The 26,217-nt window shown below is 36.5% G+C and overlaps 1 protein-coding gene across 1 annotated transcript in view; it reads left to right on the top strand.

Annotated features, from left to right (window-relative positions):
• Positions 1-26,217, top strand: part of VPS50 (VPS50 subunit of EARP/GARPII complex) — a 119,208-nt gene that overhangs the window by 34,307 nt on the left and 58,684 nt on the right. The window contains exons 10-12 of the mRNA XM_008149054.3: positions 8,137-8,179; positions 9,548-9,646; positions 11,941-12,081. Coding sequence (XP_008147276.3) covers positions 8,137-8,179; positions 9,548-9,646; positions 11,941-12,081 — 283 coding nt within the window. The remainder of the gene's footprint in view (positions 1-8,136; positions 8,180-9,547; positions 9,647-11,940; positions 12,082-26,217) is intronic.

Below are 26,217 nucleotides of genomic sequence, written 5' to 3'. Positions count from 1 at the left end.
ATTTATTTTTTGTTTCAGCATATTTAATTAAGATACTGTAACACCAGTTTTTTTTTTACTTTTATAACTGACAGGGAACATTTTTATATTATATGACTTTTTTTGAGTTGATTGATAGTAGGACATACAGTTGGGATTTGCTAGGATATAAGAATCAGAGTGTGTTTATGTTCAAGTACATCTGAATGAAGCATATAATTTCTTTTTTGAAATTTATCCAAATTAGTTTCAAGAACAGTTATTCTTAAAAGTCAGAACTTCTTTATTATTTTTAATTTCATTTGAAAGAAACTAGTTGAGTGAACCTGAGCGTATTATGGATTATGCACTGAAAAGTTTGCATACCATCAGAAATCCTTTGTTGAGTATTGTACTTTAACATAGACAGATATATAGTCAGCCCTCCATATCTGTGGGTTCTGCATCTGTGGATTCAACCAACCATGGATCAAAAAATATTAGAAAGAAAAAAACACCCATAAAGTTCCAAAAAATCAAAATTTGAATTTGCCACACGCTGAGTACTATGCTGAATTCACCCAAATTAAGTGATGTGTAGTCATACCCCTGCTATAGCCTATATGCAAATATGTGATGTGCAACTACTGCACCATCCTATATAGTAAAAGGGTACTATGCAAATCGACTGAATGGCGAACAACCGGTCACTATGATGTGCACTGACCACCAGGGGGCAGACGCTCAACATAGGAGCTGCCCCCTGCTGGTCAGTGCACTCCCACAGGGGGAGCACCGCTCAGCCAGAAGCCCCGAGCCAGGCTCATGGCTGGTGAGCACAGTGGCAGCACTAAGGATGACCTACTGACGGGCCTAAGCCATCAGTCAGATATCCCCTGAGGGCTCCTGGACTACAAGAGGGCACAGGCCCCCCCCCTCCCCCCCGCCCCCAGTGCACGAATTTCGTGTATTGGGCCTCTAGTTTTACATAAGGGACTTGAGCATCCACAGGTGTTTTTGTCTGCAAGAGTCCTAGAACCAAACCCCCATGGGTATGAAGGAATGCCTGTACTTAATTCTCATAATCATTACCATACCTCCTCCTTTCCCCATTATTATAATCTTGGCAGTTGAATGAAAATTATAGGTTGTGATACTTTTTTAAATTATAGAATAATGAACACAGCTTTTACGTACAAATACAGCAGTACTAGGGACTATTCTTCTTCTGTTGCCCTTGATTCCTTTTTAGCAATATGTACCTGCCCTCTCTGCTTGGGCCAAATTATTGATACCGTGCTATTCTGACCCTGCCTGCACTCCTTTTTATTTTAACTTGTTTTACTCTGCCTCCTTCCCCCACGCCACACCATTTAAAAGAATGTTAAGTAAATCACATGGCAAAAACATACTGTTTTAAACAAAAGGAAAAGGTAAAGGATTTTCTCTCTATCCTATTCCTTTCCTTTCCATTTCCCTGGAGTAAACCACAGCCTATTAATTAATTTTACAGCTGATGAATTTTCCTAGTAGTTTTAATTGTAATTTAAAATAATACATTAAGATATCTTTTTTTCTGGTTTATGATTTTAAATAGTTGTTTACATTTTTTATAATCTTTTTTTGTGTATTATTTTGTCTTGTTTTGTTAGTTATCTCTAAGAATTGTTTTTTTATATGGGATACATGGGAGGTACATTTTTAGATTTTGAAATGATCTTAATTTTGTCCACACACATGATTGAAAGAAAATTTATTTTTTTGTAAAAAAATAGAAGGCATTGATCAGTTACTTTCTAGCCTTCCATTTTGTAGGATAGCATCATATGCTATTCTCCTCATTTCATCATAAAGAGTCTCTTTTTTTTAGATATTTTTAGAATTTTTCTCTTTTTACTTGATGTTCTAAATTTCACCAGTCGCCTAGAGAAGTCATCTATGTCAGACTCTTTACTCCTAGATAATGAGACAAGCGTGAAGTATTATTTAATGTTTATCTGCGTGAGGTGCTGTTCCTTGTTATGCCAAGAGCTTTTGCAATTTATTTGTTCTCTAGGAGTTTAAAATAACAGGCAGTTAAAAGGCTGGACTGAGGGATAATATTCCAGTTAAGAGCACAGAGTACACAAACAAAGAGCATCAGAGATGTTCATGCTGTGAATGCTCACTTCTTATACCCCTGCAGGAATGGAAAATATTGACATTTATAGGAGTGGCAGTGGAAGCTAGGCATTGTTAGCTAAGGCAGCACTGACTGTACGGTCATTCTAAATTAGATTTTATTAAGGTTTCCTCACTAGAGCTTTATTTTTTAGCTTTTACAAGTTGAATCATGATGATGGTTATGATAATATTATTGGAAGCTGTTTGGCCTTTACTATATGTCAAGCTCTGTACTAGTCATTTTCCTTACTTTTTATATTTAGTATTGATAAAATATTCCTCCAGAGTTGTTGTTATTGTCTCTGTTTTATAGATGAGGAATTGATGCTTTGTAAAATAAGTGGCAGAGCCAGGATTTAAACATAGGTCTGTTAGAATGCAGAGCTTGTTGCTTTTAACCACTACTGCACTGTACTACCTAATAATGTATAACTATTATATACAGTGGGAAGCTCATGGCTAGTAAGCCAGTTTTTATTATTCTGCTTTAGTAGTTAATTGTATTATTTTCCTAGACCTGTTTCTGCCAGTTGTGTTTGTTACTGTTATTTATGTTAAGTAAGTAAACCAATGAAATGAAGCAGTTAAGTTGAATGCAATGGAAAAACAAAACGTATTGTTTGAAAGTTAAGTTGAATGCATTGGGTAAACAAACCATGTTGTTAAAGAAAAATTTCTTTTTTAATTTTTTGAAGATGAGACAACATATGAAAATTGGGGGATATAAAGTAACTAAACATGACTTGGCATTCGGATTGTTTTTCATTTGTCTCTAAATTTCTATTTCATCTTAGAAAAACTGAAACTTGAAATTACATACAATTTATTTGTGATTTGGCTTATATGAGACTAAGAAGTTAAAACTCAAATCAAATGAAAAGACAGTGGCTTTAAATCAGAAATGACTGAGTGAAGTACATTTAAATACAGTGTTAGTTAAAATGACAATGTACAAGTAAATTCAAGTATATGGTATTCGCATGTACCTATTTCTGTTTTAACTTTGATCACTTGACCAACCAAAAAGTCTTCCACTGAACTCGAGCACTGGTTTGGCAAATTTTGTCTTTAAAGGGATGTATAATAATATTTTAGGTTTGGTTACAACTATTCAGCCCTGCCCTTGTAGCAGGAAGGCAGCCATAGTTAATATGTAACAAATTCATGTGGCTGTGCTCCAATAAAACTTTACTTAGAAACATAGGCTGTTGGCTAGATTTGGCTTCTTGGCCTGATCTCTGCTCTAGAATTACAATTCAAGTTTGGAGATGTTTTGATATCCTTGGTATCCTTACTAACGACTCTGAGCTTGTTATGCAGTGAATGATTGCGTTCTGGCTTAGTCAGGGATTTCTGAACAGAGCCAGGACAGAGATCTGCTGGCTAGATTCAAAGTGATCTTAGGAGTTATTTCACAGTGTATTTATGGTTTGGAGGATCAGTTGGACACTTCATTATACTCCAGGGTTGTTAGTCTGGCTTTAAAATATTTAAAATCAAATTTTCTCTTGAGGTCTATTGATAAATTCTTTGCCAGCTGTGAACAGATTGAAACCACTGGAATAAATCTGATCTAAAGAGACTGGAATTTTCATGGGCCATGGACATACACTATAATCTTACAAGTATAAATTTTACTTAAGTTTATTCTAACAGTTTTAACACCTTATCTAATAATATTCAGAGATGTGAAAACTGGGTAACTGGTGTTCACAATATAATAGAATCTGGAAACGTAAGAGATGGTAACAATCTTTAGAACTAGCCCACTTTTGTATAGGAAACTGATGCTCAGAGATATTAAGAGACTAGACTTAAATCACATGGCTCATTAATAGCATAGCGAGGAAAGATCATTAAGAAGCTAATTATCTTCATACCATCTTGTCTTCTTGTATGGTCAGATTTGTACAAAATTTGGATTTATGTGCAACCTTTTTAGGACTCATTTTGCAAGTGTATGTCCTAGATCAGCTGTACAAAGGAACAAAATTAGTTATTTATGGACATGTTATCTCTAATATTTTCTGCAGTGATGGTAAAAATGCCCCCAAAATTGTTTGATTCATTCCATTAAGCTTGTAAATAGCCTTTAATAGCTTTTAGCCTTCCATCTTAGAACTACTAATTTTTTTGACAATAATGTAGCTTTTATTTACCCAAATGTTTCTGAATAGATCCTTTTAACATACTTAGATTAATTGACTTAAATGACTTGAATTTATGTTTCCAAGTGTGGTGAAGGGCTTCTCTAAAGGCTGTACAGTTAAGATGTCCACTCCTTAATCACATAATTTTTATATATGTATTTATAATTAGTAGTAAATTGTTGTCAAAACGGAGTTGTCACTTTTGAAAGCATTTTTAATAAAACCAAAATGTTTAATTTATATATTTTATATTTAAAATCTTGTTCATATTATTTTCATTACCATGTTTGTATTAACCCTTTTAAAAAATTTTTATTTATCGATTTTAAAGAGAGAGGAAGGGGGAGGGAGGGCGAGAGAGAGAGAGAGAGAGAGAGAGAGAGAGAGAGAGAGAATGATTTGTTGTTCCACTTATTTATGCATTCATTGGTTGATTCTTATATGTGCCCTGACTGGGGACCGATCCTGCAACCTTGGCATATTGGGATGAGGCTCTAACCAACTGACCTACCTGGCCAGGGCTTGCATGAACTCTTAATACCCAGTATATATAATCATTGCAACCATAAATAATAGAAGCAACAAACACATCTAGGTTTATAATAATTTTATAAACACTAAAGCCCATTTTTTTCAATTTAGAAGCTAAAGAAATTATTACTCTCACCTATTAGTGAATTTAGGTATATTTCTTTTTTCTTCAAGCTCAAAATAATTCCATAAAAGAATTTGTTGCCCCGACTGGTTTGGCTCAGTGGATAGAGCATCCATCGGTCTGCGGACTGAAGGGTCCCGGGTTTGATTCTAGTCAAGGGCATGTACCTTGGTTGCGGGCACATCCCCAGTAGGGGGTGTGAAGGAGGCAGCTGATCGATGTTTCTCTCTCATCGATGTTTCTAACTCTCTATCCCTCTCCCTTCCTCTGTAAAAAATCAATAAAAAATATATTAAAAAAAAAAGAAGAATATGTTTACAGGTTCTGACCTACTTACTATTCCAGGTATTCTTGCCTCTCCAACCTGTGTCTATCTTTAGCCTTAGGTGGGCTTTTGAGCCCCATGTGGTAGAGGAGTAGAACTTGTTTTAGCTCTGCGTATCTTTTTTTCTCTCTTGTTAAGGCACCTATAGACTTAGAGGCTAGTGTTGTTCTTTTTCTTCTAAACCATTTTCCTTTTTTTACCCATCTCTATAGTTTTCTTTATTGAGGTAGAAAGTAGGGGCTAATGGCATGATGATAAAATTTTGCCATTTTGTTTGAATTGCAGATTTGACTCAGCAGATATTTTTTTATCTGCTTTGAGTCCCATGTGAGTTTATTTAGTCCTGGGAGGTCACTGGGCAATAAGCCACAGTCTGTGCTTAGAGAGATAGTCACAGATATTCCTCACTATAACACACACTGTGCTGTGAACATGGGACAAGGAACTCTGGGAAAAGATGCTGATTTTTTAGGGGGTGGGAAAGGAATTATTTAATTCTTTGTTATTCTAAGGCACTATCATGACTATCCTTTTAGGGGTATTACTTTGGTGCCTTTAACACTCATTTTTATCTTCATTCATTTATTCTTTTTGGGAGGTATCACAGAAATTGTCCCATAATCATATTTTTAAGGAAAATTTCAGTTCTGTCTATAAGAATTCCCTTAATCTATTAATATCTGTGGCTATTTTTCAGGCATAAATCCTTGTGCCTTAAGAGTAAAGGTTATTGTCTCCTTATCAAGACTGGCAAAACTTTCTCTCAGAACTTAATGCCAGAAAAGGGGATTTTTTTTTTGTACCCACCCCCTACCTTGAGTTTGTTTTGATATTACAGACACTGATTGTCTACTGTGGCCCTATTTGCTTTTGTTGCTGGACTTTGAGAATCAAATTTATAATCAGATAACAGTTGTAAAAAGCCTTGTATAATTTTGCTGTATCAAAGTACATCTTTTGCCTGTTCTTACTATTTTACTTACCTCTTAATCTTTTTATTAAAATGTTTTCTCTGTGGTTGTATTTATTTTGTTAGATATCAAATATCTTTTTTAGTAATGAGATATTATGATTCAAATAATGATAGTTCTCTCTCTTTTGTTTGTTTTTAACTAACCTAGGGAGAATTAAAGGGAACAAAATGAGATTCAGTCACATATCCCAAGTGTATAACTTAATTAATTTTTACAAAGTGAACATATTTGTGTAATTACCTTCTAGAAACCGAGCATTTTCCTATTACAAATGATGCTCAACAATTGTGTATGCATTTCTGTTAGACGCATATCTAGGATTCACGGGATATAGAGTGCCTGTTGAGTTTCAGTAGATAATACAATTTTCCAGAGAGGTGTCAATATCCCCTTCCTCCAGTACAGAATTGGTGTTTCATTTGCTCTACATTTTGCCAACATTTGTCGAAGTAATGTTTAATTTTTTGAAAATATTTTTAGCCATTCTGATTACCTATTAAGTTGCCTTATTGTAGTTTTAATTTGCATTTCCTGAATCCCTAATTGGACTGGCTATTAATATTTATTGGCCAAAAAAAAATTTATTGGCCAATTGGATATCTCCTTTGTCAAGTATTTGTTCAAGCATTTTGTCCTTTATTTGTATTCTGTTCTGTTGATTTATTTATGTATACTTATGTTGACACTGTCTTATTGCTGTAACTTTATAAGCTTTAGTATATGTCTTCCAGCATTACTCTTCAAGATATTCTTGACTATTTATAGCCCTTTCAGTTTCCACATAAATATTAGAAACAGTTTGTCAGATTCAGTAAAGTAAAAACAAAACAAAATGCTGCTGGGACTTTGATTAAAAATTCACTTATTCTAGGAAATCATTTTGTGAGAACCTTTATTAAAGGTTTTAGTCTTTTTCATATACCTTCATATAGTTAAGTCTTCTTTTAAAAAAATATTTTTTATTGACTTCAGAGAGGAAGGGAGAGGGAGAGAGAGATAGAAACATCAATGATGAGAGAGAATCATTGATCAGCTACCTTCTGCATGCCCCACACTGGGGATTGAGCCTGAAACCCAGCATGTGCCCTCACTGGGAATTGAACCATGACTTCCTGGTTCATAGGTTGACGCTCAACCACCAAGGCACACCGGCTGGGCAAGTCTCCTTTATTTTAGGTATTTGTTTTACAGAAATGGGATTTAAAATGTTTTATTGTCTTACTAGTGGCCCGATGCACGAATGAAGATTTGTGCAAGAATGGGCCTTCGTTCTCCTGGCTGCCGGCACCGCCTTCGTTCTGGCCGGAGCAGCCTTTCTGCTCTGGCCCGGAGCCACCTTTCTGCCTTGCCACACTGACCAGAGGCCTGGAGCGGCTGGGGTGGTGCGGAGCTGCTGGGGTGGTGCAGAACGCCTGCGTCATCACCATGGTGGCGATGCAAGCATCCCACCCCGTGCTCGGCGCCTGCGTATGCAAATTAACCCACCATCTTTGTTGGGTTAATTTGCATACTCACTCCTGATTGGTTGGTGGGAATCGTGAAGGTACGGTCAATTAACATGTTAGTTAATGCAAGTGGGGCATGCAGAAGGCAGCTGATCAATGATTCTCTCTCATCATTGATGTTTCTATCTCTCTCTCCCTCTCCCTTCCTCTCTGAAGTCAATAAAAAATATTTTTTTAAAAGAAGACTTAACTATATTTTGTGCACTGCACCTCTAGTTTCTTCATAATCTTTTTATTTTCTTTTTTATTTTTTTTATTTTGCCTTGTTATAGAACCAGTAGCACAACTTACTGCTCATACTGTTGATCTGTGAACTTATTGACTATTTATTCAGCTAACATGTATTTAGCACTTAGTTTGTCTCTTTTAAAGGTAGGCACATCTAACTCTCTGTTTTATTTAATAGTGAACTGAACTCAAAGCTGCAAGATACTTTAGAACAAATTGAGGTAAGAAGGATTACATCAGAAGTTAATTGGCTTTTTTCAGAGGTTTTTGAATAGCATAGATACATCGTATGTTTTGACTTTTGTGTTTTTACCAGTGTTTCTAGATCACTATGCTATATTTGTTGTTTTGCATTTGGAATATCTGTACATGGTCAAGTAAATGTTAATCTATTTGTAAATGCAAGCAGATTACTTTTGAAATTATAGGATCTGAAAACAGTATTTGAAAATATCATTATATCCAGAAAGATCCTCAAATTTTAGTCGTAGGTATGTTCTCATGTAAATTATAGCCAAAATACTTACCATGTTAATTATTTTTTTATCATCAATTACGAATTTTTAGTTTAGTGAGTTAATTTATTTAAGAATGATTATTGGCTGATGAAAACTCTCCTAAATTCCTAACCTCAATAATATTTCCTATAATTCATCAAAATGTCAGAACTGGAAAGGAAAAAATATGTCATTGTTAGCATAAATGAAGTTTTGCTTTTCGTCTGTCACTTATTCAGAGTTCATCTTTTTCCTTGGCAATCTTTGCTAAGCAGGGTATTCATTTTTATAAATTTAATAAGAATTATTTGGTTTCTTATATTTTATTGTTTTTCTGATAAGGGTAGTTATAAAAATTAGTCTGGACTTTCAAATGACCTTTTGTGAAAGTAGTTTTTGATAATAAATGCAATTATTTACTAATTATAAGAATGACTATTTGATAAATCTAAAGATAACTGCTCTGAAATCTTTTAAGCATATAATCACCTAAAATTTTAATGAGGATTTTCTTTTGAAAGCTCTGTATTTATTCACTCTTAATATGCAATAGTTTCTGTATGTATGTAGAAAAGTCATTATTTTAAAATGAAATAATTGATATAGAAATCCACAAAGTTGTTGAATTTAGATATAAAAGTAAGGTATGTATTTTAAGGTCAATGTATTTTGTTGAGAATTACTTTTTAGTGATTACAATAGAAGTGTTTTATTATTTTTTAATAGTTGCACAAATTCAGTTCATATAGTTATAAGATTTTAGTAGATTAAGGAACATAGAGTTAAGTAAAAATTACAAAACTAAAATTTTTTTGGTAGCTATTATACAGATTTTGTGTCTCTTGAAACACTAGACATGTGTTTTTTTAAAAACATGGTAATAACATATCAGTAAAATTTGATTATAATTGGTAACTAATGAGAATTATAATTTCTTTATATTTTTATTTGCTTTTTACTATTAAATAAATCATTGTGATAGTAAATGGCTTTAAATATTAATTAGAAGTGATAGGTTAATTTTAATGTTTTCCCATTGACTTGAAAACATAATTATTTAACCGCCTCTTGCCGCCTCTTTTACTTACGTAGGAACAGTTGGATGTGGCTCTTTCTAAAATCTGCAAGAATTTTGACATTAATCATTATACCAAGGTTCAACAAGCTTATCGACTTCTTGGAAAAACACAGGTTAGTCTTGAAAGGTTGCTTTTTTAATATTAGGCATCTGCTGATATTCATCATTGCTTAAGTCTGAATATTATTAATGGTGTGTCCTTAAAGTTTCATTTAACAAAGTAAATTTTTTAGCTGTCTTCACAGTAGTAACATGGTTGTTCACATAGGCTCAGAGTATAGTATATAGTGTGATTAAAATATTACAGAAGTTTGTTTTGAAATGTGAAGTGTTTGTCAGGTTTAATATTTTCACAATTTCATGTAGGTTTTAAAACAAGTATAGTATAACGTAATTCTGTGGGGAGGATATGTAGTCTCTTTTACTTCATCTTTTGGTTCTGAATGAGAACTTCTTTATTGGGAGCTCCATCGTTCTTAGGTGGGCCTGCATGACTCCCTCGGAGTAGTGTATACACTCTCATGCACTGTGCACATTTGTCTGTAAAACAGATAAATTGCATTTATCAGATTTTTTTCAAAGGGTTCTCTTACCCCAGAATGTCCTTGTACTCCCTCTATGCTTGGCTTTACATACTTTTACTGCTCAATCACTTCCTTGAAAAAACTTGAAAAAGGGGCCATGGTTGGAAAGTTAGTTGTACCTTCTTTGTCTATAGGGTGATATACTACTAGTATCTACAGAACATCTAAACATGATAGATGGAAATGCTTTCTTCCATTAAATGGTTTCTTGTCTTGGAATGAAATTTAAGGCCTTACTAAGTCATTTAAACTGTACTTGCATTTTTAAATCTGAGTAAATAAAATTTTTAATGTACTTTATTAATTTTCATGTCCTAAGCTATACCTACAAAAAATATAAGAAAGAAAATACTTGGTATTTTTGGGGGTTAGAAGACCTTTGAAAATATGATTATAACTTCTAATTTTCCCCATTAGAGAAAGTTATTCACTCAGTAAATATCTGTTGGTACCTACTTTTGTTCATTGCTCCAGGCACCTCATGTGAGGATATAGGCCGTCATGTATCTTATCTTCTAGTGAGGAAGACAGACGTTAAAAAAATAAATGAATATGATGTCAGAGAAAACAAGTACTATAAAGAAATATATATCAGAGTAAGTGGATAGGGTGATGTAAAGTACTGATTTATATAAGACTAGAAATTCGTGCACAGAGGGGGGTTCCTCAGCCCAGCCTGCACCCTCTCCAATTGGGGATGCTTTGGGGATCGGGCCTAAACCAGCAGTTGGACATTCCTCTTGCAATCTGGGACCGCTGGCTCCTAACTGCTCACCTGCCTGCTTCATCGCCCCTAACTGCCTCTGCCTGCCTGCCTGATCGCCCCTAACTGCCCTCCTCTGCTGGCCAATTTGGTTCTGATTGGTCGGTTTCTATGCCAGTCAGCATCAGAAGCTCTACCTCCTAGGCAGCCATTGGCTCCCCACAGCACCCACATTTGGTTCTGATTGGTCGATTCCTATGTCAGTCAGCATCAAAAGCTCTGCCTCCTAGACAGCCATTGGTTCTTCACAGCACCCACATTTGGTTCTGATTGATCAGTTCCTATGCCAGTCAGTGTCAAAAGCTCCACCTTCTAGACAGCCATTGGTTCTTCATAGCACCCACATTTGGTTTTGATTGGTCGGTTCCTATGCCAGTCAGCATCTCCAGGCCTATCCCTGGGCCTGATCAGAGAGGTGGGGCTGAACAGCAGCCCCCACGTAGGCTGGGAGAGAAAGAAAAGCCCAGCTGTTGGCGAAGCTCAGAAAGAGAGGGAGAGAAAGAGAGAGGCAAGTACTGATCATCAGCTGCCACTGAGGCTGTGGATCAGACCCTGCCTCTCTCTCTGGGTCTCAGCTCCCTGGGCAGTCAGTGCTGGGTCGCCACAGCAACCCAGCGCTGACAGAAGGACTTCTGGGTTGGTCAGCCTTCAGTCGTGATCGGTGGTTACAACCCTGGCCTTTTATGTATTAGGATGGTCAGGATAGGCTTCTCTGAGAAGGTGACCATTGAGAAGTATCCTGAACAATTTAAGGAAATGATGGCAGAGGGGATCCAAATGTGTGTTTATGCCAGACATATTTGAAAAAAGAACAGAATGGCTACCAATCATAAATGCAGACCAACAGAGCAGTGCTCTCAATTCAGATTTATCTTTAGTTGTATGATGTGGTTATTTAATGGGTTATTTGCAAATAATCAACATTACAATTATAATTCTATATATAATAATGATCTTTGTGCTGTAGCTATAATCTGTAAAGATCTTTTTCCTATGTTTTTCAAAACTGTTGAAATTTTTTTAATAACATGTAATTATGTTGTGTGTTTTCTTTCCATAGACAGCAATGGATCAACTTCATATGCACTTCACCCAAGCCATTCATAATACTGTGTTTCAAGTTGTTCTTGGTTATGTGGAACTATGTGCAGGAAACACAGATACAAAATTCCAAAAGCTGCAATATAAGGATCTCTGTACAGTATGTAGTAACTTAATTACTTTTCTTATGTCTCATAGTTTTTAAATTCACATCCCATTCTTATTAGCACCTATTATTTGAAGATGCTACTAAAATAGAAACAAATACGTTTTCCAAAATATATTTTTCTCCTATATTCTTTTCCTCATAGAGTAACTAGAGTAACTGGAAGATTCAGTCATTCACACAAATGGTGAAGGTTGATGAGATAGTACAGATTTGTGGAGTGCAGTTGCTTCTAAATGGACTTTCTACCCTCTCATAGCTTCTTATATTCTGCTTTGTCAGGCTCTTAATTCTCTTCCATGATTGCATCTGCGGTGCTTCTAAGCAATCATCTGTGCTGGTCTTTCATACACACTTTGATTCAGTCTTTTTGGGTGAATAAATGCTGTTTCTGTTGCATCTGTTACCAGTTTTTCTGTGTTATTTTATTTTAAAGAAACATAGGTCTGTGGGTGAGAAGTGAACTGAGTTGGTCTCTGTTTTAGAATTGATCCTATAGTGGATTGACGTAAAGTGTAAGGAAAAGAGAATGATGAACTCTGGGAGAATGGTGGTGTCATTTGCTTTTACAAGGAAGACTGACTGGTCTGTAGTGGAAATTCATGATTTCTGTTTGATTGATATCTATTAATATTCAAGTGGACTTGTTGAAGAGGCAATTGGATAAAAGAGCCTAAAGAGGTCAGAATTGAAGTTATAGATTTGGGAGTCTTTAGCATAGAATTGTATTTAAAGCCATGATACTAAGATGAGATGATTGGGGGAACAGGTATAGACAGGAAAATCATGATGTCCCTGGGCCTTGTACATTCAGGGGAGAAAAGACTGGTAGAAGAGTCTGAGCAAGTGCAGCAAGCTGGGTAGGAAGAAAAGTAGGAGATGGTTGTGTCACAACAGCCCACAGAAGGAAGTGTTTCAAGAAGAATCGATCGTAAACCTATCTCTAATGCTTCTGAGAGTCTGGATAAGGTGGTATCACAGAATTGACCACTTGCTTTGACAATGTGGAGGTCATTGTTAATGTTGATCTCTAATTCTAGCCCCAGGTCTCTCATTGGAGACTTTCATATGTTTTCTCTAATGTCAACTCAGAAAATAACAATTCTAGGAAGTAGACATTAATTTTCTACTCTATGTCCAGGAATTCATGTGAAATTAAGCTAATCTTTATTCTTCAGTGAGTTTATTTGTCAAAAGTTCAAGTTCTGTTTTTTGGGAACTGGAAAAATATTCTTACTTGTGCTACAACAACTATTCCAGAGAATAATCCTATATAATAAAAGCCTAGGTGGTGTCACGCCCTCGCGCGATGCCCTTGTGCAACATCATCACAAGATCATCATCACAAGTTGGCTGCCACAAGATGGCCGCCACAAGATGGCCACGAGGGAAGTGCCATTGTGGGTGATCAGGGCAGCAGGGCAGGGCAGTTGGGGGAGACCAGACCGGCATTTGGGGGCAACTGGGCTGGCAGGGGAGGGCAGTTGGGGGCAAGATCAGGCCAGCAGGGGAGGGCAGTTGGAGGTGATCAGGCCTGCAGGGGAAGGCAGTTGGGGGTGACCAGGCTGGCAGGGGAGGGCAGTTGGAGGCAATTGGGCCAGCAGGGGAGGGCATTTGGGGGCAATCAGGCTGGCAGGGGAGTGGTTAGGCAGTGATCAGGCTGGCAGGCAGAAGTGGTTAGGGGCAATCAGGCAGATAGGCAAGCAAGTGGTTAGGAGCCAGCAATCCCAGATTGTGAGAGGGATGTCCTACTGCTGGTTTAGGGATTGGGCTTAAACTGGCAGTCGGACATCCCCCAAGGGGTCCCAGATTGGAGAGGGTGCAGGTGGGCTGAGGGACACCCCCCCCCCCCCCGTGCATGATTTTCATTCACCAGGCCTCTAGTAATATATGATAGATTAAGGATTACATTAATGATGACAGTGGATAGTTGTTAATTTAGGTAAAAATATCTTTTTAAAATCACTTTATAAATCAGGAGGACTATTTTACAAATTTTATGATTATTAACTTTAACCTTTTGCACTCGGATGTCAAGTGTGACTCAACACGGTTAGCATCGGTAGCAGGAATCAAGAAAAAAGCAAGCGAGTGCAAAGGGTTAAGTGTGAAATAGTTTCATATTTACATTTTTAAATACCCAGTTTTAAGTACAGTCACCACTTGATAACATTTCAGTGATTTTGAATGTTATTTTATTTTTTTATTAATTAATCTTTATTGTTCAGATTATTACAGTTGTTCCTCTCTTTTTACCCCCATAGCTCCTCTCCACCCAATCCCCACCCCACCCCATGCCCTTAACCCCCCTCCCACACTGTTCTCATCCATAGGTGTAAGATTTTTGTCCAATCTCTTCCTGTACCCCTCACACTCCGAGCCCCCCAAGAATTGTCAGTCCACTCCCTTTCTATGCCCCTGATTCCATTATATTCACCAGTTTATTCTGTTCATCAGATTTTTTATTCACTTGATTTTTTACTATTTGTTGTCACTTTGTTGTTCATAATTTTTATCTTTACCTTTTTCTTCTTCTTCCTCTTCTTAAAGAATACCCTTCAGTATTTCATATAATACTGGTTTGGTGGTAATGAACTCCTTTGACTTTTTCTTATCTGTGAAGCTCTTTATCTGACCTTTAATTCTAAATGATAGCTTTGCTGGGCAGAGTAATCTTGGTTCTAGGTTCTTGCTATTCATCACTTTGAGTATTGATTTCAGAGAGGAAGGGAGAGGGAGTGAGAGATAGAAACATCAATGATGAGAGAGAATCATTGATTGGCTGCCTCCTGCATGCCCCCCACTGGGGATCAAGCCCACAACCGAGGCATGTGCCCTTGACTGGAATTGAACCTGGGACCCTTCAGTCTGCAGGCTGATGCTCTATCCACTGAGCCAAATCAGCTAAGGCTGAATGTGGTTTTTTTCTTATTCATTTATTTTCTTAGGTTGATAGTATGTGTTCTAAATTAAATATACAAACAGTCAATTTTATTTTTAATTCTATTAGTGTTATTGTCACTAATAGATGATACTGTCACTTATAAATTATTTAAATGGTAAAGCAATTTAATTCAAGTTAGTGACTTTTCTGTTAAAGCAAAATAACTTTTAATATTAAAATAAACATTTTATTTATTTATTTACTTTGAATTCATAAGGCATTGGGGGCCATGTGGAGACCTCTTTCTTGAAGAGGCACACCGACTTCTGCCTGATCCCCTAATTATTTACTTGAATACACATTTTCCCTTTAGCAATGCATATGGGCATATCAAAGGTAAAGTTTGGTAAACTGTAAAAGGATTATCAGGTTAGGGAATTGCCTTGAGCCACCACTATATCAACACAAACAATAGCTGCTTACGCCCAAGGTTCATTGGCCTTCTGTGTTCCTTGGTGCACTACAGTATTGGCAAGCAGTGGCTTCCCGCATCTCCCCCTTTTTGTTTTCTTAATAAATCCTGAAAAGTGTATGCCGTCTGTAGGGCTTGAGTCCTTTTAAGACTCTTCATTCCGCATCTGCAGACTAGAAATAAACACATAAGAACAAGAATGAGACAGACAATAGTGGTTAGGTAGATGTAGGAAGATCCAGTGAAGGCTTTTGTCCTTCAATCTTTTTGACTTTGGTTAAGTATGATGTGTTTGTATATGTGTATAGTATATTTTGTTACCATTAAACTTTTATATGCTTGATAAAGTCAAGGACATATTTTTGTTCATGCTTCCTGAGAAGTTTCTCTGTGCCTTTATATAATATCAAGCTGAAAGTTGTACTTAGCTTATAAATTTTTATGAATAAAAATTGTGCTAAAGGTGTTTATCATGACATTATTTTTAAAAAATTCCTTTTACTTTTTTCTTAAAGCTTACTGTAAAATAGCCTATTTAAGTAGCTGAGTGTACTTAAATTATCACATAACAAAGATCTTATTTCATCTTGGGTAAATGCTTGTTAAAATTACTCCCAAAAAGTACCTAGTAAACTTCTTTATAAAACTATCCATATATGTGTGATATAGTATGTGAGGTATATATGTATGTATAATTATGTAATTACATTAAGGAAATAAGTGATTCATTGGTGTACTAGAGCTTAGTCACAGACACTCCCCATCTCCCCCCAATAGCAGGTACATATATTATTATTCATTCAACACAGTTGTAGTCTGGTTTATATTCAAGTTATTGAAGATGTTTTAGTTTGAAGTGGTGAGAATAGTAGCAAACGTTAATGATGGCTTCCTGGAGGAATTTCTTTTGAGTACAGGATTTATCAGAATTCGCTATGGCAGGGTCTTTATGTTGAAAGAATAGACTTAGAGGAACTGAATAATGAGATGAAGAATGTGATACATTTTAAGGTGGCCCATTTTCTTTGGTACTATCTCCATAAAAATTTATGGAAGCTCAGAAATTACCCCAGGCCTCTTATGAAGTATTTAAGTCAGTGCTACTACAGGCAGACAGGATTGGGGGCATTTCTTTGAGACCTAATTAAGTTTTAAGTTATTTTATAATCTTGAGTCATATTTGACATGTTTAAACCAGGTAGGATTAGGAGTAAATTATTTCACATCATATTTATTTATTTAGTTTGATGAAAATATGTGAACTTTTATCAACTGAGTTCTATAAATGAAGGTGGTTGTTTAGTTCAGGAGAGGAAAAGTGGAGGGAACCTTTAGAAGTATAATAAATAAGCTGATAAAAGGAAATTTTAAAATGTTTTCTTGCTGAGAACACATATCCAGCATTTTAGAAAGGCATAACTCAGGCCAGGGAGACAATTCAGGAAGGAGCCTTGTATTAAAATGTAAAGTTCTTAATTTTTCAAGATGTGACAGATGGGAGTCATTGTAGTCCTGCATAGAAGTAACTGATAATAATTATTGAGAAAGTATTAGTGCAAGAATATATGTGGCAATTGAGTGTCAGGTAAGAAAGAAGCAACAGAGACCTCAGGAAATACGTATAGGGCAGTGTTTTCAATCTTTTTCATCTCATAGCACACATAAACTAATTACTAAAATTTTGCGACACACCAAAAATACATTACATTTTTTGCCAATCTGACAAAAAAAGGTATAATTTTAAATCACTCACAACCGTCAGCTATTGTTGTGTTGCTGTTGTCATTTTTTTTTTTTATTTGACAACTAAGGGAAAAGAGGTCTAATTATATAATTTTTATTCTTTCAAAATTTTTATTCATTTTGGTATAATTTTGATGCATTCACACCGGACAGCTACTGTTGTGTTGGCTGTTGTCATTTTTTAATTTGACGAACTAAGGGAAAAGAGGTGAGTGCCCCTGATTAGTTAGGTATTGCAGGTTTCAGAAGTTCTTGCGGCACACCAGTTGGAAATCACTGGTATAGGATATTGACTGGCAAATGTTGAAAGTGAGAAGAAACAGCCAAGGCATTTGGGTAGTTGTTCTTCTCTGTTCAGTAGCGATATTTTTAAGGAACTCATTAATTATAGATAGAGTTTAAATAGAACATTAAAAGTGAAATAAATGAGATGGTACATTGAATGGAGTTTAGAGAAGGATTGAGTTTCTGTAAATGGAAAAAATGAGTTTCCTTTAAATGGAGAAAGATTGGAAATGAAAATAGATAATCATCTGCTTGCTCTTTTTCATAGTATTATTTTAAACCATTAACAGATATCGGATATTTTAGACCATTAACTTCCCTCTCACAGCCCAGGACCCCTCGCTTCTTACTGCCTGCCTGCTCGCTGCTCCTTAGTGCTGCTGTGGAGGGGGGAGAGGCTGCCATGGAACCCGCTTCTGGCTGAGTGCTTCTGGCTGAGCGGCTCTCCCCCTGTGGGAGCACACTGACCACCAGGGGGCAGCTCCTGCATTGAGCGTCTGCCCCCTGGTGGTCAGTACACACCATAGCAACCGGTCATTCTGGTCGTTCTGCCATAATGGACACTTAGGCTTTTATTATATAGACTAGAGGCCCGGTGCACGAAATTCGTGCACAGGGGTGTGTGTGTCCCTCAGCCCAGCCTGCACCCTCTCCAATCTTGGACCCCTCGAGGGATTTCCAACTGCCCGTTTAGGCCCGATCCCTAAACGGGCAGTCGGACATCCCTCTCACAATCCAGGACTGCTGGCTCCCAACTGCTCGCCTGCCTGCCTTCCTGATTGCCCCTAACCGCTTCTGCCTGCCAGTCTGATCACCCCCTAACCACTCCCCTGCCAGCCTAACCACTCCCCTGCCAGCCTGTTTACCCCTAACTGCCCTCCCCTGCAGGCCTGGTCACCCCTAACTGCCCTCCCCTGCAGGCCTGGTCCCCCCCCAACTGCCCTTCCCTGCAGGCCTGGTCACCCCCAACTTCCCTCCTCTGCCAGCCTGGTCACCCCTAACTGTCCTTCCCTGCTGGCCATCTTGTGGCAGCCATCTTGTGTCCACATGGGGGCAGCCATCTTTGACCCCATGGGGCAGCCATCTTGTGTGTTGGAGTGATGGTCAATTTGCATATTACTCTTTTATTAGATAGGATGGTCTAGCATGAAATTGAACCAATTTTTATATCCCTTTATAAATAAATCTGGGTCAAAATTTGTGTTCTGTCTTTATTTACTGTGGTAAGCAGAGAAATTCAAAGTTCTTAAGGCCAGCAGCATCCTATCCTGTTATGAAATTTCTGCCATTTGTGTCCTGGCACTGCTGCTCTGAGTTTAAAAATCTACTTGGCTTTGAGGTTTTTGAAGTCATTTTACAACTGAATGTCCTTATTTTCCTTTTCTTTACTAAACCATGTTTTCTGGATGATTTAATTGGAAGCACAGTTTTCCTTTTTATAGTTTATCTTTTAGTCTGTTTTCCCTGTTTTTCTTGAATATATTGACTTACATTTTTAATTTAGGAATGACTAATACTTAGCAGCAAACTTTTCAAATGAGAATTAAACTTCATTCATTTCTGGAAAGGGCCAATGAAAAGAGGCATAGTGGTCATTTTTTTTGTGCTTTAAAATTTTAGTTTGTGATTGCATTTCCATTTCTATATACCTTACATGTTTGCCCCGGTTTGTGGAGAGATTTAAAGACACCAAGTAGTAATCTTGTAGAGAAATCATTTGTAGATTATTTGAAAGTTTATGAAGTATGCATCAGTTTAAAAAAAATTTTACCAAAGTTTTTAGGCAGCCTGATGGGTGTCCCTGGGGAGCTTATTTCAAGATGTTAATTAGGCTGTTAGTGATTAATTTATGATTACAAAGCTGGCTAAGCTGGCTGAAGTTTTCCCAGCCACTTTTCAATTGTTCATTTCCAAATGATCTTAATGAGCTTTGAGTTCTATTTTTGAAATGAACTTGATAATGTTGTAATACTTTGGGGGAAAATATAGTGCTTGCTTCTTTTGAAAAAGCTTACTGAAATCATTTCAATATTTATTTTCTCAGAGTCTGGCATATTGGAAGTGTTTAGTAAATGTTTCTTGAGTAAATTGGACTGTCCTCTTTGTTTCTAACTGGTATGGTGTTGACACATTTCAAATTTGATTAAGTGGGAGGAAATAAACCAACGTGCGACACCTTCTCTGTGTCATGAACTTTTACAAGTGCTTTATATGCATACAGATAGAAAGATGAACTTAAAGGCTAGTTTAGTGTTCTAGGTTTTTAAATCTTCCTTTTTTATAAGTAATATCTCTTAATACTGAATTGTAATTCAATGTCATTTTTGAAGGGCAATAAATACCTTTAGTAAGACCTCCATTGAAGATATAATAGTTTGATGTTCATATAGAAAAGTAAAGACAAATTCCTGTTTTGAGTTAAAAACATGTTTCTGTTTCTAAATTCTCAGGGCACTTTCTGTTGTGAAGAATTAATATATCTTCTATTATGAAATGGTGTGATAGTATAGATTCTCTTTAGTATAGATGAAAAGTTGCCAGGAAGTTCAGAGATAAATTTAGTGTATTTATCATCGTGTTTTGGATTCTCCATAGAATTACCTGTCTCTTTGTCCTTTTTCTAACTGTTTTCTGACTTAAACTAGTCTATTATTTATGTTTTTTCATCACAGTATTTATAGAGATAGATAGAATATAGATTATATAAATAGTTGCTCAAATTAAGCAATCATTAATGTGCTGTTTATTCTTAAAATGTACATATTTTAAATATGCAGATGAAACACATTAAATGTAGGAAATTACAGATAAAAAGACATTAAAATTAATATTTCTGCATGCAAGATTGGTTCTTTTAATGTGTATAAAGCAAATAGCATTTAAAAGTAGGATTATGCTGCACATACAGTTTTATAACATTTTCCCCACTTGTTATATTATAAACAATTTTCCGTTTCACTAAGTATGCTAGCCACATAACTTTTATTTGGTTTGACGGTATTTCAAGGTAAGAGATTCTGTGGATTAATGAACTGATTTCCTATTCTTAGATATTTATGTTATAACCAGCTTTTGTCATGAACAACATTCTTAAAGCTAAATCTTTGTACCTTTTAGTTATGTCATTAGGATAAATAACAAGAAATAAAATTGCATTGTCAGGCTTTACATTTTTAAGGCTTTTGGTGTGTTTCCAAAATTGCCCTCTAGAAAGTGTGTTTCAATTTACACTCTTCATCAGTAGGTCTGCTTTTATCCCTCTCTCTGCACACATGATGGTTATTTTGTACTTAATAGCTTATCAGATACCAGAAAGTAGCATATCAAAAATAATTTGTATATCATTCAGGCATAGTTAGGATGTGAAGGCAGTTAAACTGGGACAGTTCATTAACTGTTGAGGTTAATTTGGTTGGATAGGTGAGTGTACCTTTCCTTTCTTACTGGAAGCTACAAATTTGAACATTTGGTCAAAGAGATAAACCTTGTTAATTAAAGGAATAATATTATTTACTTGAGTGCTTTACCACGTCAGTTTTAGAATACTCTTAAGAATTCAAATGTCAGGTTTATTATCACATATATGTAGCACCCAACTAATTTTGTTATTAATTATGTATTGATTTCTAAATGTTTTAAGAAATATTAAAAGTAGGTCTTGGCAATTTTTAATATTCAAAATTTAACGATAAAAAGATAATGAAGGGAAGTTTATCCATCTCTTCATTTTTCCCTGCCATTTACTCTCTGAATTGTGAAGAACTTGTAGGGTCTGAAATTTTATCCAGCTTGCACACTAATAAGCTAGTCTGTTACCGTTTCATGAATGCTAGTAGAAGACAGGCTCCATTTTCTTAATACTTTGACTTGTTAAGTTGTCATTACTTAGCTCTTGTTAGTCAAGTAACCAGTTCAGCTCAGCAAGGATAAATAAGGCTTTAAAGAGCTTATAACATAGAAAGATCACATTAATTAAGATCAGAGGTAGAATAAGAAAAGGTCAAACAACATAAGTGGTATCAACATAGTTCTTTAAGGAATCTAAGGAAGTCAAAACTATCTTACTGTGAAGAGGAGGCCACAACGTTTGAATTTGGTCTTGGAGTTCAACAAGCACAATGTATGTAGCTGGGTCCATGGGTAGAGAGGAAATACCATGAACAATGGCATGAGAAGAAGCCAACATATGGTTAGGGTTTGGTTATGGTTAGGATGTTTCTAATGTATTCTGGAACTAGTGAGTGCCTATGGAGTGCATGCCTTCCTTTTATCTACTAGAAAGTCTGTTGGGATATAATTAGATTATATTTGTTTATATACTATAAATATAAATGTATGCAAAGTTGAGTTTATGAAAGTTAGAAAAATTGACTTAATAGAAGAGTACCTTTATTCAGGTGAAATGATTGTTGAGTTGCAGCCCAGAACTTACTTGTGATTTTAAAAACTATATACTTTTGTTGATTTCAGAGAGGAAAGGAGAGGGAGAGAGGGATAGAAACATCAATGATGAGAGAGAATCATTGACCTGCTGCCTCCTTGTACGCCTCCTACTGGGTATCGAGCCCACAACCTGGGCATGTTCCCTGACCTGGAATCAAACCATGACCTCCTGGTTCATAGGTTGACACTCAACCACTGAGCCACCGTGACCAGGCTTATTTGTGATTTTTGCTTTTCTTTGCCTTCTGCTTTTAGCTTCTTCCTCCTCATCAGTATCGGTGTATTGCATATATGTTGTGTAAGAGATATATTAGGTGTAATTGTATGGTAAAGATAAACCAAGGGAAAAAATTCAAGACTGGTTCATTGTAAAGTTAGTAATTATAAAAATAGACGTGAAAAATAAACATAAAAATTACCCCAAATTTATGGCATAAGTATGCAAAAATATTTTATATTGCTCTCTGCAAGCTGTTTGTAAACCTGGATAGCCATTCTAATTCTTCTGTAAATAGGTACTACATCCAATTTGTATACTCAGAGAAGTGTCATTCCTTCCCATGTTCCTTCCATTTCATCCCTACTCCACCTCTTGTAGGTCACTAACTTCAGTGCTTTGTTGCTTATTTTCCCTGTTTATTTTAGTGATGATAAGAAGCTATGTGCATTAAATTTTTTCTGTCTCTCATTACATATATGTAAAAATTTTTAAAAATTCCCTTTCATAGATATATGTCATATGAAAGGGATTTTTTAAATTATAAAATTTAAGAACATGCATGTGTCTGTTTATAATTATTTTTCACAGTTGTACAGTGCTCTTTTGTATATGAATGATAGTTTATTTGACCAGTCTCTTATATTTGGACATTTAGATAGATTCGAATATTTTGCAATTACACATATTTTTGTAATGAGTAACTTCATGTTATATATTTTCACATTGTTTAAGATAAATCTTATGGGTTAATTCCTAGAAGTGGGATTGTTGGGTTGAAGGGAAAATATGTAGTTTTGTTAGTGCCAAATTCCCCTCCATAGAGATGTACCTCTTTGCATTCACACCAGCAATATATGAATGACAGTAGCTATTTTTTTCACAGCCTTGCCAAAAGAGTATATATGTTATCAAAGATAAGCAAAGCACATACTAATTAAAGTGTTAAGAACAGATTTTAGTCAGTAATATATTATTGGAGTAAGGAAAAGAGTCTGGCAGAACTCAAGTTCCATTTGTACAGAGGTGACTGGGCATTTTAAAGAGAGAACGAGGGAATAGGGAGTGAGTGAGTGGAGGCTCAGTAGAGTCAAGGAAGTGAAAAATTACAAAAAGCTGGAAGGGGTGATTGGTCCATGTGAAACCCAACTAACTGGGTTTTGCTAACTGGGGCTTATTGAAGTTAGGCTCCCACCCTCCCATCCTCCAAGGCTGGAAGACAGAGGCCCTATCTCCCCGTGTTAGCTGGAACAAATAGTAAATTCTTTTGGCAGCCTTGAATTTTCTCAGGCAGACAGTTTAAAGGGACTAGAGGCATCCTAGGGATGCCTCCTGAGCTGTTAGAAGACTATATTCATATTTTGTTCAAATCTTTATAAACCAAGGTTGAGGCCTAATAGAGAAGAGGGCTCAGAAGAGCCTGGCTAGAGTTTGGTCAAGGACAGAATCTCTGTCAGTGGTCATCTTTAAAATGTTTACCAACCTTATGGGTGAGAATTAGTATCATTATAGTTTAGTTTACATTTGTCTGATTGCAGTTGTCCCAACACTATTTATGAAAAGACTATCTTCACCTACGTGAAGTGACATGCTATCTTTATTATACTATACTATATTTTTATATGAGGTTGGATCTATTTCTGGACTTTTTTATTTATATCTCAGGAAATTCAAAATTATCTTAGGCAGAACTGACATCTTGCTGATATTGAGATATCACAACCAAGAATAAGGAATATCTTTCTATTTTCAAATCTACTTTATATCTTTCAGCTTTCTATATAGAGTTTTGGATCATTTCTTGTTAAGCTTATTTTTAAGCTTATTTCTATTTATTTTTTGTTATTGTACACTAAATTCGTGCACTGGGGAGGGGTCTCTTAGCCCAGCCTGCCCCCTCTCACATACTGGGAGCCCTTAGGGGATGTCCTACTGATGGCTTAGGCCCTTTGGGAGCGGACCTAAGCCACAGTCTGGCCTCCCTTTTCGGGAGGCGACCGGGCTGATCAGGGGAAGGCACCAGCCCCATCACCCCGCTGCTGCAGGCACTGCCAGTCATCGCAGCTGCCAAGGTGTTTTCATCAACACGAACTCCAGTCCCTTCACCATGAAAAAATGACAACTTTCTTTAGGCATTTTCAAGATGTGTCTTTCATAGGCTATGACATTTCTTTCTTTATTTTTCTTTTTATCCTCACCTGAGGATATGTTTCCATTGATTGTTTTCCCCTTCCCTCCGATCCCAGGCTTGGTCCCTTCCCAAGCCTAAAGCTTCACCCCAGGCTTTAGGCTTGGGAAGTGGGCCCTCCCCGCCCCGCCTCCCCCCCCCCCCCCCCCGCTCCTCTGATCGCAGACTCGGCCCCTTCCCAAGCCTAAAGCCTTCACCCCAGGATTTAGGCTTGGGAAGGCCCCCCCCCCCCCTCCAATGGCCGGCTGGGAGTGACCTGGGTGCCGAGGAAGTTCCCAGGACCCAGGTATGTATGCAAATTAACTGCCATCTTTGTTGGGTTAATTTGCATACTCACTCTGATTGGCTGTGGGCATAGCGGAGGTATGGTCAATTTACATGTTTCTGTATTATTAGGTAAGATGGAGGTTTTTCATTCAGTCTATCTTCTAAATGGTTATTATTTGTGTATATGAATGCTATTTGTTTACATGTTAAATATAACCTGCTACCTTGCTGAATATTTTTATTGTTTGAGTTAGCTTTATCATTGATTTTCTAGGGATTTTCAGTATTATTTTGTCATGTGCAGATAAAAATTGTTGTATTTTTTTCTCTTCCTATTCTTTTGCTTCTAATTATTTTCTTTAGTCTAATTGCACTGGTAGTACCTTTAGTGCATTGTTAAATATTAGTGAAGATAGAGGACATTTTAAAAAATATATATTTTATTGATTTTTTTACAGAGAGAGAGGGAGAAGGATAGAGAGTTAGAAACATCGATGAGAGAGAAACATCTATCAGCTGCCTCCTGCACACCCCCTACTGGGGATGTGTCCACAACCAAGGTACATGCCCTTGACTGGAATCGAACCTGGGACCTTTCAGTCTGCAGGCCGACGCTCTGTCCACTGAGCCAAACCGGTCAGGGCGATAGAGGACATTTTTGTCTTGTTCTGACCACAGTGGGTATGCCTTATCGAGTTTCCTCATTTAAGGAAATATCTATCATTTTTATTTTCTGATGAGTTGTTATTAGTAATGGCTGTTGACTTTTGTCAGAAGTTTTCTTTAGATCAATTAATATGGCAAGTTATATTAACAGATTTTATGAGATTGAATTACCATTCTTGTCATAAACCCCACTGAGGCAATCTGATTCTAGAGCTTAACAATTCCTTTATTTACTACTTCCTAGTTGAGTTTCAGAGATTGGCTATGCTTACACAAAAGTATACTGAGTCATACAAGTTAGTATTTTTATTAATTGCTAAATGAGTTTAGAGGAGGGAGAGGTCATTATGGAGTTTTTAAAAAAATTTGCAAGGGAGAGGATCACTACCAGCTGTGATATCCTGAGCATCAATCACACTGTACTTGCACTTGCTATATATAGCTTATTTCTCCTTGCTATTTACCTTGGAGGGCATACACCAGTGTCTTAACCTTTTGGTGTTCTGTCAGCATGATTAGTGGTGATGGGCTGATTACAAACTGAAGAAATGCTACAAAATCTCAAATGATGGAGCAAATGCTGTATTATAACAGAGAGGAAGCCTGCAAAATAGAATGGAGACATCATTCTACCCGCAGGATAAAAAGGCAGAATGACAACTGATGCTTTTATAAAGCATAGAGTGGGAAAAATTCATGTCTTTTTATTAGGGAGAAGATTTAGGACCACATAATGAAAATTATTTTAAAATGTTATTGTCAGATATGGAAATATCTATATGTTATTTAGAGAATTTAGAGATTGTCAAAGGCGTTTGCCTAATTTATACAAATGCAGTGATTGAATTGTAAATCTGACCTCTTTTTTTAAGTTGTGACTCAGCTCCAAGGATGAATATAAAGCTGTGTTTGCATGCTCAGAACCAGGTCTTTGAAAAAATACATTTAGGAAAGTTTACATTGCC

The sequence above is a fragment of the Eptesicus fuscus genome, chromosome 14, assembly GCF_027574615.1.
Source record: "Eptesicus fuscus isolate TK198812 chromosome 14, DD_ASM_mEF_20220401, whole genome shotgun sequence".
NCBI classification, from domain to species: Eukaryota; Metazoa; Chordata; class Mammalia; order Chiroptera; family Vespertilionidae; genus Eptesicus; species Eptesicus fuscus.
This window is presented reverse-complemented; position numbering and strand designations above follow the sequence as displayed.